The sequence below is a fragment of the Chanodichthys erythropterus genome, chromosome 8 (genome assembly GCF_024489055.1).
Source record: "Chanodichthys erythropterus isolate Z2021 chromosome 8, ASM2448905v1, whole genome shotgun sequence".
Classification (NCBI taxonomy): Eukaryota; Metazoa; Chordata; class Actinopteri; order Cypriniformes; family Xenocyprididae; genus Chanodichthys; species Chanodichthys erythropterus.
The window spans coordinates 22748886-22763176 of record NC_090228.1 but is presented as its reverse complement, the minus strand read 5'-3'; the positions used below and the strand labels follow the sequence as shown (position 1 = coordinate 22763176).

The 14291-nt window shown below is 37.4% G+C and overlaps 1 protein-coding gene across 1 annotated transcript in view; it reads left to right on the top strand.

Annotated features, from left to right (window-relative positions):
* LOC137024614 (mucin-2-like) overlaps nucleotides 1-14291 on the top strand; it is a 39276-nt gene that overhangs the window by 11745 nt on the left and 13240 nt on the right. Inside the window, exons 17-31 of the mRNA XM_067392361.1 lie at nucleotides 746-989; nucleotides 1084-1124; nucleotides 1685-1773; nucleotides 1881-2035; nucleotides 2308-2446; nucleotides 4992-5090; nucleotides 5192-5383; nucleotides 8208-8450; nucleotides 8651-8807; nucleotides 8951-9061; nucleotides 9209-9350; nucleotides 9810-12490; nucleotides 12639-12860; nucleotides 12949-13158; nucleotides 13283-13521. Of these exons, the coding sequence (XP_067248462.1) occupies nucleotides 746-989; nucleotides 1084-1124; nucleotides 1685-1773; nucleotides 1881-2035; nucleotides 2308-2446; nucleotides 4992-5090; nucleotides 5192-5383; nucleotides 8208-8450; nucleotides 8651-8807; nucleotides 8951-9061; nucleotides 9209-9350; nucleotides 9810-12490; nucleotides 12639-12860; nucleotides 12949-13158; nucleotides 13283-13521 (4964 nt within the window). The remainder of the gene's footprint in view (nucleotides 1-745; nucleotides 990-1083; nucleotides 1125-1684; nucleotides 1774-1880; nucleotides 2036-2307; nucleotides 2447-4991; nucleotides 5091-5191; nucleotides 5384-8207; nucleotides 8451-8650; nucleotides 8808-8950; nucleotides 9062-9208; nucleotides 9351-9809; nucleotides 12491-12638; nucleotides 12861-12948; nucleotides 13159-13282; nucleotides 13522-14291) is intronic.

Below are 14291 nucleotides of genomic sequence, written 5' to 3'. Positions count from 1 at the left end.
TCCTGCCCAGCCTCCCATTCCCTCCTCCTCCTCCTACTCCTTCCAGTTCCTCTGGGTCAGCCCACCTGGTCCCATCCAGTTCTTTCTGGCTTCTTCCCTGTGGACTCTGTCCAGCGATGCTGCAATGCCTCGGACCTCCTGGTCCCAGCTCAGCCTTGGTGTGTTGATCCCATGGCTCCCTATCAGGCCTCTGAGCCTATAACTCTACCTCGACTCATCAATTAGTTGGCTCCACCTTGGCTCCTCGCTTCCTCGGCTCCACCTAGGACCTTTGTCCTTACAGCTCCACCAGGCTCCCTCTCCCTCCAGTTCCACCTTGGTCAGTCGTCGCTGGGCCTCCACCACAGACTTCCGGGCCTTTGTTTACACCTTGTTGAGCTCTGCCTCAGTCCTCCGGCACCTTGTCCAATCATCACCGCAGCTCCACTTTGACCTCCTGGTTCTCCAGTGTTGCCCAGTCTTTCTGTTATTTGGACTCTGCCTGGGTTTCCACCTCTCTCAGCATCACCTCAGTCAGTCGGGCTCATGACTCCACCCTAGCTCCTCCCTCCATTGCATACATTTTTGTGTTATGTACACTTCGTGTTTTGTTGATGTACCTACTGTCAGTAATGATAACGAAAAAGTGCTCAAGCACCAGTTGCTATGGTTACCTCACCAGGTGAAATTTTTTTTTTTATTATTATGTCTGTGCATCTATGTATGGCTAAGTACCCATTCCACAAATTATCTTTGTGGTTTTCAGTTCCTTCGTGCATGGGCAACCTAAGGTTTGCTTATGCCATTTTGGCATGTAACCATACCTGCCGTTCCCTCTCGGGCCCTGATGCCACCTGTGAGGTGGTGGACGACCCTGTGGAGGGGTGTGGATGCACGTCAGACTCTCACCTGAGCAATCAACTGACCTGCAGTCCTCGCTCACTGTGCAGCTGTTACCACCCAGGAGGCGTCACACCTCCAGGTCCAGTAGTTATTGGTGGACGCCAATGGTAAGGATAAAATAACAACAAGGTTAAAATAATGTGTATGTTGTGTACAATTTTTAGCTGAATCTGTATATACAATATTTGTCTTTTATTACAGCTTGTGTGAAAATGGACAACTTCATTGTCCCAAAATTTGCAGTAAGTTATTTTTTTCCCAAGTTTTTACATTTGACAAATAATTTTACTACATTCAGGGGTTAATCCACTAAACAGCACGTGCTATCTGCTGTAGTTTAGTACTCAGTTTAGTATGTGTATTTAAATTGAAGAGGCACTGCGGGATTCCAGATTTTTTTCATAAAGACTTAGTTATTAATTTATAATGAGAAATTTAACAAGAAATCCTCTGTAGTGTACCTTTAAGTCACTGATTCTTTTCTGTGCAAACACCCCCTGCAAAACGTTTCAAAATGTGCCTCATTCACAAAAAATCTGCTCTATTTACCTGCAATTAACTCTGTATTATTATTGCTTGTGCAATTCATCAAGTGATGTTAAAATAACCCGGCATTAAAAAAAAGGACACACTTTTAAGCATTTCTAAGCAGGTGTATGATTAATAAGATTACTTTCTTAGTGAACTCCACCCTTGAATTTTCAATTAATATAACTGACTAATCATGCAAACCATTGAAATTGGCAAATTCCAAGATTCATTACCAAAGATTTCTATGAAGTTCTATTCCTGTTTTTTCTAGATTGCACAGTGGGAAAGATTTGTGTGGATTGTTTACAAATACCCGTGAACACGGCCCATAGGACATGTGAAAGCTTGACCAAACCCGTAGTGAGAATTTTTCAAAATTTTGACATTATGACATCTTACCATATGCAAGTATTAAAGTGTTCATTTTCTGCAAGAGTCTGAGTGAAATTGATGATGTATATTCACAGACTGATGACAGTAGCTGTGTCAGTGGCTGTTATTGTCCAGGGGGGCTTTTTGAAGATCACAACGGTGGTTGTGTGACTCATGAAAACTGCACCTGTGAATTCAGTGGGAGGGTGTATGAAACTGGGCAGAGTGTGGAGACAAACTGTAAAATATGGTAAGAGCCTTGTCTTCTAGCCCTGACCTTGGTTCACATATTTTAAAGTAATAATTATTGTAAACCCACATGGTTTTGCTTTTGTGGTACAAAAAAGTAGATTTAAAAGTTTTAGATTGTTTCCTTTGAGATATCCTGGCCATTATATATATATATATATATATATATATATATATATATATATATATATATATATATATATATATATATATATATATATATATATTTGTAGCATGGGTTCACTGAAAGAGATGTGATTTTGTGTCTCACAGCACATGTAGAGGTGGTGAGTGGTCTTGTGTTGATGAGGCATGTTCAGGAGTATGTGAGGTTTTCGGGAATGGGCAATACCACACTTTTGACTCCAAATGGTACAAATTCGATGGCCACTGTCAGTACACCCTAGTGAAGGTGAGTATTTGCTATGTAATAAATTACCCATTTGGGGTGACTTTGGAGTTCCATACATAATACAGACAGTAAGAATAATATTAACCATCTGGGCCTCTTTGGTCAAAAATGACTGAAAAATTTTACGTTTTGAAATTGTATTTTTTTTTTTTTTTTTGCTTCATCGGAATGGGGTGACACTTGGTGGCTTTTGTTGTATTAGCTATGTGAACACACAAAAAATCATTGACATGATTTGGATATGTTAAGTGGGCAGAAAAAAATGGCTCCTTTGCGGTCAAAAATGACCGACGTAGAAAATGAATGGGAAATACAAAAAAATAAGAAAACTAAGAGAATCTTTCGGTGGTGCAAACTACAAATCAGCCACTGTAAAGAAAAAAGTGCACCGCAATGGGCGGTGCTCAAAAATGGTCAAGAGTGCAAAATAGACACATCCACCCCCACCCCTCCCCCACATATATATGAACTGCGACCATAACATAGAGCAAGTTTTTGTAAATGTGTGAAATAAAATCAATAATTTAGCTACAATGCAGTGTAAAACAAACAGCAATGAAGAGGTTACACAAGACTACAAAACAGACACACACTCACTTACACACAAAACACACTATTATATACGCACAAATGAACTGGTATGGCTGTAACAATATGGTAAACTTAAGCCAAATGACTCAAATAAAGAGGTTGAAATCAGGTAGGACCAAGATTGATTAAATGTGATAAAGCATACCTATTCATTTTTGTTACATTTTAATTGAATTTTGTGTAACAAAATTTCCTTTTCTGTGTTCAGATTTGACTGTAGTAAAATTAATGCAAAAACTGACACTTCAAATCAACATTGCAAACAAACAAACAAAAAAATCTAAACCTTGACAAAAAGTAGTCTTTGAGAATGTCTAAGTATAAATCCAAACCCACAACTTAATAAAAATAAGTAGAGAATTAGTAGAGAACACTAGAGAATTTATATAGAACTATAGGTATTTAGTGGTTACACCATGGCATTACATAAGCTTTTCTTTTTGTACTCCCAAGATGGCACTAATCTACCTTCAAAAATTTGATTTTAAATGCCTTGTCTCTATTTTAACATGGAATACTGCTTTAAAGGTGCACTATGTAATATTTTCTGTCCGCTAGAGGTCTATTCAAAACAAAGGCGTAGCCTGATGACGGCAAGTTTAAGCACGGAAACAAATCCTGTTCATGGATGTGATTATTAATGTTACTGTAGTATGAAGTAGAGCAGGACCGAGTGTTGTGAGAGCTGAACAAGGCTGCTGGAGCGATTTAGCAACACACGCCTCACAAGCAGCGGAACTTTTATTATGCCACAGTCTCCGGCACAGCTTCTGCTTTTCCAGTCATGAGTATGAGGTAACACAGCTCTATTTATCATATTAGATACATCTGAGTGTGTTGAAAATGATGTTATTCGCTCGGTGACACATGTTGCACACTGTAGTAAACTAGATCGATTTTAGAATATAATTATAAATGCTGAATGGCTTGTGTTGCTAAATGGCTTGTAATTAATTTTAAAACGTATCATATGATGGAGAAAATGCTGTATTACTGTTACTAAAAATAAAGCTGCATCTGATTATGCTATGTTAGCTACTTCACAAAATAGTGTTTTTCTCAGAGGCATGGTAAAGCATGGTATTCGCAAAAAATCAAGAAAATTAGATTTAAACAATAAGACTAAACGTGTTGAGCAAGCTATATAACAATAATTCGTTTTCTGTCTGTATATATATATATATATATATATATATATATATATATAAAACATGTAATACATTAAAGCGTCTTTGGTGTTTCCATGGTTTCTACAAAATAAAACCGGAAACCGAGGGTAATGCGGATATGACGCAATTGACAGGCAACTCCTCACACGTCCCGGAGCCTTGGTTAAAATTGCAGTTTTCTCACAATTTACAAATAGTTGCAAACATTTGGGATATTGTAAGTACTCAAGTGAACAAAATATATAACACTGGCCTAGTGGTTTTTGTATATGTTACTGCAGAATTCTTACATATTGCACCTTTAATTGAAAAATAATTTAATTTTGTATTATTTTCAATGGGGAAAATAGCTTTATATATATATATATATATATATATATATATATATATATATATATATATATATATATATATATATATATAAAATGTTGCATAGTATCATAAAATACCCTCAAAAATCTAAATTAGAATAATAAAAAAAAAACATTTCAGTTACATTTTACATTTCAAGGCTTCAGTCACTTTTGACTGCGAAGGAGCCAAGCGTGACCCCTATGAAGAGGACCAGAGGGTTAATGTTGGCAGAAGTTGCTTCTGTCAAACAGCTACTAAATCAATAAACCGAAACAATGACAGACAAATATTAATAAAGAACAACCCATGCACAACTGATTAAACAGAGCCTGACTTTTAATTTGTTTTTGTACAGCATACTAATAAAATTCTCAGATGTAGCACTCAACAAATGCCAAACATTTTTTAACCTCTAATTTTTCTTGTAAAAGGACGCAGGTTCAAGTGAACAGTTTGCAATTAAAACCGAGAGTGTTCCTTGCTGTGATGAGTCTTTGACGTGTTCCCGCGCCATCTCAGTGGAGCTCCTGGTAGATGATCTTTTGTGAATATAAATTGTTGTTGTTGTCAATATTTCATTGTATCATTCTAATGCATAATGATGGAATTGTGGTTTCTCAATGTTTGACAGGGTGCAGTGACTCTGATGTTGAGCGATATGAAGGTAACTGAAAGACAGGTGGGGGAAGCATTGCTGGCAGAGCCCCTTTATTCCATCCAGACTGTGGGCCTCTACATCATCATTATAGCTCCCAGACTGGGCATCACTGTAATCTGGGACAAACACACCAGGGTCACCATCCAACTAGAGCATCAGTGGAGAGTAAGTTTCATATATAATCCTCACATTGTAACCTAATCAGGGCTGCGTTTTTTGTACAAAGACATAACTCAATGCTTAACTACCATAGTACGATGAGTCATTGGAGAAATTTTTAGCTAGTTACTAGCTAGTTTGGTCAGCAGCTTTCAGCAGACTTTGCTTTGTCTCAGTGAATTGCTGTTGGACATTTTTACACTCTTCAGGTGCAGTGGGTTGAGAATGCAGTATTCTGCAAAGAGAGGACTGTGAGAGGGCTGTGTTTTTGGATTGATTGTGTTGTGTCGTGCCAAATGATTAATACATTCAGGCCTGGTTTCACAAACAGGGCTTAGACTAAGCCAAGATTAGGCCTTAGTTCAATTAGGGTATTTGAGTAGCTTTTATAAATGTACCCTAGAAAAAAACATTACTGGTGTGCATTTTGTGACAAAACAATAGCCAAGTTTCTCTTGGTTAAAACGGCTCAAACATGCATTTTAGTATAGGACTAGCTTAAGCCTTGTCTGTGAAACCAGGGTCAGTGTAACCAGACATATCGCTTAATGCAGAAATTATGTTGCATCAAGCCAGGTTAGGACACGATCTAAATGTTCTGGTAACCCTGGCACTTAAAATTATTATTTGCTAAAGTTTTCAGTCCAGAATAAACTACTACTCTTAAATGGATGGGTGAGATTCTGGAGAGTGGTGACTATAAATGGCGAATGTTAGCAAAAAAGGCAAAAACAAAAAAAACAGTTAAAGCATAGAACTGGAACTTCCTGGAGTTCCTGAATTAACATCTTTGTTGACCCTGGATCAAAAATGCTCTCAACCAGTCAGTTTAAGTTGAAATTGTGCTGGGGTTGGAACTTGAACAACATTGTTATGAACCTATCATATCTCTCTGATTTTAGGTGGTGAACATGATTTCACCAAGTTCAGCGTGTTCCTGGATCAACATCATTGTCAACATTCCAATCAACAAATCAAATCTGAGGGACAATTTACAATTTATTATAAGTTTAGGCTTACAACCAGGGATAGGTGCTTCAAAATTTTCCTCTGATTTTAGGGATAATTCATGGGTATGGTTAAGAGTTCAAACAGAAATGTTCCATGGTCAACAAAATATATCTAGTCTGTTTTGGCAAAATCACGGTGACTAACTTTTAGGGATTTGTTTAGGAGTATAATAGTTTGATAAGAATGTTAGTCCAGGTAAAACAAGGGATACTGGTAACACTTTAGAATAATGGTCCATCATTAATAAGTAACTATACAGGATGTAATGCAGGACAAACAAATAGTATTTGCATTAAGACTTCATCTACTACTGTTAACTAATATGGAAACAATATGGAACAAGCAAGCATTTAGGGCTAAGATTGTTCATGTAATGTGCATGATTGCCTGTTTTGTTGTAGTTTTCATTGTGTTTAGGTTTTGTCTTCCCTATGCCTGATTCGTCATTACATTCACCTGTTTAGTTATTTATCTCATTAGTTCTCTTTGTTATTTAAGCCCAGAGTTCTTCTTAGTTATTTGGTGCATTCAAGTCCTCCTGGGAAGTTCGTATTTACTAAGTGTTAAGTCATGTTTATGACGGTAGGTGTGTTCAAGTCACTTTCGTATGAGTAAGATGGCGGTGTACCTTCTCTTAATTAATTACACAAAAATACACCAAGGTTTTTAACTCTAAAAAATGTGCATCAGTTGTGTTTTGCTTATTTATGTTTTTAATTAATTCATGAAGCCACTGTAAATTTTGTTACATGTATTAAGTTGTTTTGCTATCATATTTAGTGCAAGAAATTAGCTTCATTGTTAATAGAAAATCCAGACAATGTCACTGCTAAATACCATATTTGTATGGCATTGCTAAATACTGCTAAATACCATATACATAAAAATATTATGGTATTCCACCATGTTTTTAACTGATATGCCCCCAACTCGTAAAGATCGGGGCTTAAAGAAAATCCCGAGCTTCCCACTCGTAATTACGACATTGTGGCAGAGTTCATGTGCGTTTAACTTGTAAATACGATCTTTCCAACATGACTTGAACATACCATTTGTCCGTTCTTATTTGACAGATGTGTTGTATTTCTCCAAAATCTCCTTGTATTTAAAGCCTGTTTATTTTGATTCTCCTTCATTGTGCGCCTTATATACACACTCATCGCATAACAGTTTCTTATTAAGTAATCAATCATTTTAATATAATCAACTTTATCGTGTGTCTGAGACTTAATTAATCAGTCATCGTTTCTACTCTTAATATAGTCAACTACTCTTAATATAAGTCATCACTAATTACTCAAGTGTTTCCTACCTACAGGAAATACTAGTGATCTGGACAATTAAAGGAAAAAAACTTTTATTTCACTTTAAAATAATGGCCCAGATCACTAGTAGCTCTTGAAGAGTGACTAGGTAACATTTGAGTAATTAGTGATGCATTTTATTACCACGTTGAGAGAAAAATTGCTCACATCTCAGACACGTTAATGTTGTGATTAGTAATTAATTAGTAATTCTTTATAATTGTTCATAGTCATTAGTTCTAAATGAGGCCAACCTCATTAATTATTGATTACCTAATAAGGAACTATCTCAGTTCTAAATTTGATATTACTTACTGATTATTTAATCTTATTTCCATATTAGTAGTATCTGAAATGTTAATGTAGTACTACTAATTTGTCCTGCATTACTTCCTTCATAGTTACCTATTAATGATGGACCATTATTCTAAAGTGTTACTGGGATATTGATCCTGAAACATCTGCTACTGTGTGGTAAAGACATGTAATATTCTCTTTTAACTGTGGAACATTAGGGTCGAGTGTTGGGACTCTGTGGGAACTTTGATGGAAAGGTGACAAATGACCTTCTGACAAGCAGCTCCACAGAAGTTTTCAGTGTTCTGGACTTTGGGAATAGTTGGAAGACAGCAGCTCCGCCATGCTCTGATGTGACCCATGAAATATTTCCCTGTGAACGTCACTCCTACTGTGCAGCCTGGGCTCAGCGGCGATGTATGATCCTTAGATCGGACACCTTTAAAGATTGCCATCTGAAGGTGACGTTAGACTAAATAAATAATGTTGTTTCTGATGTTTGGTTGCTTGTAGTTAATATTGGTTCATCAACAACAAATCACTGTTTCTATTTCAACCAATTCCAAACTTTATGTTCAAGTTCATCAGACTGTTTCTTGGTTTGGAAGTTGGTTCTGGTACACAATCAAACCAATAATTGTTGAATTCTTACGACTACTAGGTTGATCCAGAGCCTTATTACCAGGCCTGTGTTTTGGAGTCCTGTTCTTGTGAGTTTGAGGGAAAGTTTCTCGGTTTCTGTACTGCTGTCTCAGCTTACGCAGAGGCATGCAGTGCAAAGGACGTCTGCATCAACTGGAGATCCCCAGATTTGTGTCGTATGTATTGTATTCTTTTGTAATTCTTGGATTGTACTTTGGAAACAATTAAGAATTTCCCAGAATGAGCATTTCCTGGTAAAAGCATACCTAGATTATTATTGAGTTGGTCAAGTGATTACAGTGTTTGTTTATCTCCACAGCTGTGTATTGTGATTATTACAATGACGTGGGCCAAAGCACCTGGCATTACGATCCCTGTGGCCAGGTTAAGACCTGTGGCACTAACAAACACTTTACAGGAAAACTTGAAGGTATTTTTTTCCTTCCTGTTCCTGCTTCTTGACCTCGCTGTTGAACTGCAGCAATGAATCAGTGCTGCTAGAAATTAGAAATTTGAAAACAATTTAAATGTCCTGAATTTCTTTGGTTTTTCATAAAGCACTGCATGAAACTTTCAGGTTGTTATCCAAGATGCCCTGAGGAGACCCCATATTATGATGAAAACATTGGTAAATGTACTGCTTTGGACAACTGCACTTGTAACATCATGAACAGAGTGTTGTCACCTCCTGATGAAATATGCACTCCCTATAAATGCTGGTAAGCCATTTTGTAGACTCTTGTTGTAATTCTGGATGGACCATTTTTAAAAGGTTTGGTCCCACTTTATTTTAAGTGGCCTTAACTACTATGTACTTACATAAAAAATAATTACATTGTACTTATTGGGTTCATATTGAATTGCAAAAAACTTTTGCTGCTACTGAGGTGGGATACGGGTAAGGTTAGGGAAAGCTCTGGTGGTATGGGTAGGTTTAAGGGTAGGGGTAAGGTGTAAGGGATGGGTCAACAGTGTAATTATAAATGTAATTACAGAAATTAATTACAGATCTAATTACATGCAGGTGTTTTTAAAATATAAGTACAATGTAGAAACATGTATGTACACCATAAGTGCATTGTATCAAATGATTAATTCAAATTTAAGTACATAGTAGTTAAGGCCACTTAATGTAAAGTGGGACCAAAGGTTTAAAGAACTATATTCTATTTCCTTAGTAAATGCTTTGATGGACAAATCGTCTGCATTCCAACGACTACAACTACAACTACGACTACAATTTATTACACATCAACAGCTCAGCCACCTACAACTGCAGTGAACCACACTACCACAACACAACCACCAACAACTCAGAGCACAACAAAATATACAACACAATCACCAACAACTGCGAGAACAACAAAATACCCAACGCAAACATCAACAACTGAGAAGACAACAGAATTATACACAACTCCAATTAAAGAAACAACTACAACACAACCATCAACAACTGAGAGCACATCAGAACCACATACAACTCCAGTAGAAAAAACAACCACACCATATCGATCAACAAAAGAGAGCACAGCAGAATCATATACAACATCAAGGGAAGAAACAACAACACAGCCCCCAACTTCACAGAGCACAACAGGATACACAACACAACTACCAACAACTGAGATCACATCAGAATCATATACAACTCCAGTGAAAATCACAACAACATCACAACCACCAACTTCAGAGAGCACCACTGAATACAGAACACAACTACCAACAACTGAGAGCACAACAGAATCAAATACAACTCCAGATGAAGAAACAACCACAACACACCCACCGACAACTGAGAGCACAACCGAATATACAACCACAAAACAACAATCAACAACTGAGCGCACAACAGAAGCATATACAACTCCAGAGGAAGAAACAACCACAACACAGCCACCAACAACTGAGAGCACAACTGAATATAGAACCACAAAACATCAATCAACAACTGAACACACAACAGAAGTATATACAACTCCAGAGGAAGAAACAACCACAACACAACCACCAACAACTGAGAGCACAACTGAATATAGAACCACAAAACATCAATCAACAACTGAACACACAACAGAAGTATATACAACTCCAGAGGAAGAAACAACCACAACACAACCACCAACAACTGAGAGCACAACAGAAGCATATACAACTGAAGAGGAAGAAACAACCACAACACAACCACCAACAACTGAGAGCACAACTGAATATAGAACCACAAAACATCAATCAACAACTGAACACACAACAGAAGTATATACAACTCCAGAGGAAGAAACAACCACAACACAACCACCAACAACTGAGAGCACAACAGAAGCATATACAACTGAAGAGGAAGAAATAACCACAACACGACCACCAACAACTGAGAGCACAACCGAATATAGAACCACAAAACAGCAATCAACAACTGAACACACAACAGAAGTATATACAACTCCAGAGGAAGAAACAACCACAACAACACAGCCACCGACTTCACAGAGCACACTAGAATACACAACACAACTACCAACATCTGAGAGCACAACAGAATCATATACAACTCCAGTGAAAGAAACAACCACAACACGACCACCAACAACTGAGAGCACAACAGAAGCATATACAACTGAAGAGGAAGAAACAACCACAACACAACCACCAACAACTGAGAGCACAACCGAATATAGAACCACAAAACAACAATCAACAATTGAGCACACAACAGAAGCATATACAACTCCAGTGGAAGAAACAACAACAACAACACAGCCACCGACTTCACAGAGCACACTAGAATACACAACACAACTACCAACATCTGAGAGCACAACAGAATCATATACAACTCCAGTGAAAGAAACAACCACAACACGACCACCAACAACTGAGAGCACAACAGAAGCATATACAACTGAAGAGGAAGAAACAACCACAACACAACCACCAACAACTGAGAGCACAACCGAATATAGAACCACAAAACATCAATCAACAACTGAACACACAACAGAAGTATATACAACTCCAGAGGAAGAAACAACCACAACACAACCACCAACAACTGAGAGCACAACAGAAGCATATACAACTGAAGAGGAAGAAATAACCACAACACGACCACCAACAACTGAGAGCACAACCGAATATAGAACCACAAAACAGCAATCAACAACTGAGCACACAACAGAAGTATATACAACTCCAGAGGAAGGAACAACCACAACACAACCACCAACAACTGAGAGCACAACAGAGGCATATACAACTGCAGATGAAGAAACAACCACAACACAACCACCAACAAGTGAGAGCACAACCAAATATACAACCACAAAACAGAAATCAACAACTGAGCACACAACAGAAGTATATACAACTCCAGTGGAAGAAACAACAACACAGTCATCAACTTCACAAAGCACAACAGAATACACAACACAACAACCAACAACAGAAGCATATACATCTCCAGTGGAAGAAACAACCACAACACGACCACCAACAACTGAGAGCACAACAGAAGCATATACAACTGCAAAGGAAGAAACAACTACAACACAACCACCAACAACTGAGAGCAGAACCAAATATACAACTGAGCACACAACAGAAGTATATACAACTCCAGTGGAAGAAACAACAACACAGTCATCAACTTCACAAAGCACAACAGAGTACCCAACCACAACACAACTACTAACAACTGAGACCACAACAGAATATAAAACCACGACACACCGACTAACGCGTGAGAGCACAACTCAACCACCCACAAAGCCAACAAAACACACAAACACAACTCAGCCAACAACTGAAGCTACAACCTCAGTAAAATATTCCACTCCAGTGTTAACGGTGTCCACAACAGGTATGGAACCTACTACAAATATACACTTGACTTGTACTAGATTAAAATTTAAATAATTGTTTTTTTTTTTTATCTAAAGCCAGTAATGTGATAATAAAGTGTCAAAACCAGAATGCATTAAAAAGTTTTTTTCTCTCATTTTTACTAGAATTTATTATAGTTACTGGCACTACTGTCACCATTCCAACTTCACGTCAAGTGCGTGTTACTACCATAAATCCAACAACAATGACCCCTTCAACACTGACCCCCTCAAAGATGATTCCTTCAACAATGACTTCTTCAATGATGACTCCTTTTACAATGACCCCTTCAACGGTGACGCCTCAATTCAGTACTACAATACCTACCACTGAACACTCAACTCCAGGTACTACTGGTTAAACTACACATGGAACTCTAACTATAATTCATTGATTAAAGGGTTATCTTATTTTTTTTCTTATTTTTTGAATCAGTGTGTGAGTGCAAAGATGTGATGCGAAATCAAAGCTGGTCATGTGGAGAAACTTGGAGAGAGGATTGTACTGATAAAGTATGTAAGGATGGAGTGATTGAGGTAAAATCCATAACCTGCCTAACACCCAAAATCATGACGGATTGCCCAAGAGACAAGATGTCTTTGGTCAAAGATAAAGAGACTTGCTGTGACAGCTGGAAGTGTGACTGTAAGTAAAATAACCTGGCATGTAAACATTGGCTCAACCAGTTGGATTAGTTAGTGGTGGGGCTATCTATTTGTACAGCTAATAGAAAAATCGTAATTTTATTTTTCTTGTTTCCTTTTTCCAGGCCAGTGTCAGATTTATGGAGACCCTCACTACATTTCCTTCCAGGGCATTGCTTTTGACTTTATGGACAACTGCACCTACACTCTAGTGGAGGAGCAAGTACAGCAACACCGATTAAGCATTACTGTAGATAACTATTACTGTGTGCCGGACATTGATAATTCCTGTTCTAGAGGCATCACATTGAAGTACTGGAATGACATTGTCACACTTATGGTAACAGAGGAGTATACAGTGGAGGTAGGTTCGTAATAATAATAATAATAATAATAATAAATAATAATAATAATAATAATAAATGCTAATATTATACCCCTGGTTTCACAGACAAGGCTAGTCTTAGCCTAAAATGCATGTTTGAGCCTTTTTAACTGAAAGCAACTTGCAGTGACATATCTTAAAATATCCCAGAGCCATTTTTTTTGTCTCAGTAATGTAAACAGTAAACAGTAATGTTTTTCTCTAGGGTATGTTCATAAAAAACTACTTAAATACCCTAATTGAAATAAGGCTTAATCCTAGCTTAGCCTAAGCACTGTTTGTGAAACCGGGCCCTAATGAATTAGTCTCCCAGAGCCATACATCTGACTCTAGGTATAAAGTGTGATCCTTATGCTAGCCAAGAACATGACAAGGACTGTTAAAAACAGAAAGCAAAGTGAAGATTTTAAAATAACTGATATAGCCAGTCCTCATGAAAACTCATTTTTAATACAGTAGGCAATTGTAATAGGCTTTCCCCCCCTTTGTTTCTGGTGGACTAAAGATGATTTACCATTGGAAGTTTGGAAACCATTGTTCAGAAATTGTAATTGCTAATTGCAACAGTTTTTTTTTTTTTTTTATAATAATTTTTAAGCTTTCTTCAACAGTAATCTACACAAATTGTGTATAGCCTAAGCTGGTCAATAAGCCTTTTATTATCATTTTAATGATTTTTGCCATTTCTTTGCCAGTAGTTGTATTTCTGTGAATGACTGGAGATGATAGCTTGCTTGAGCTTTAAAAAT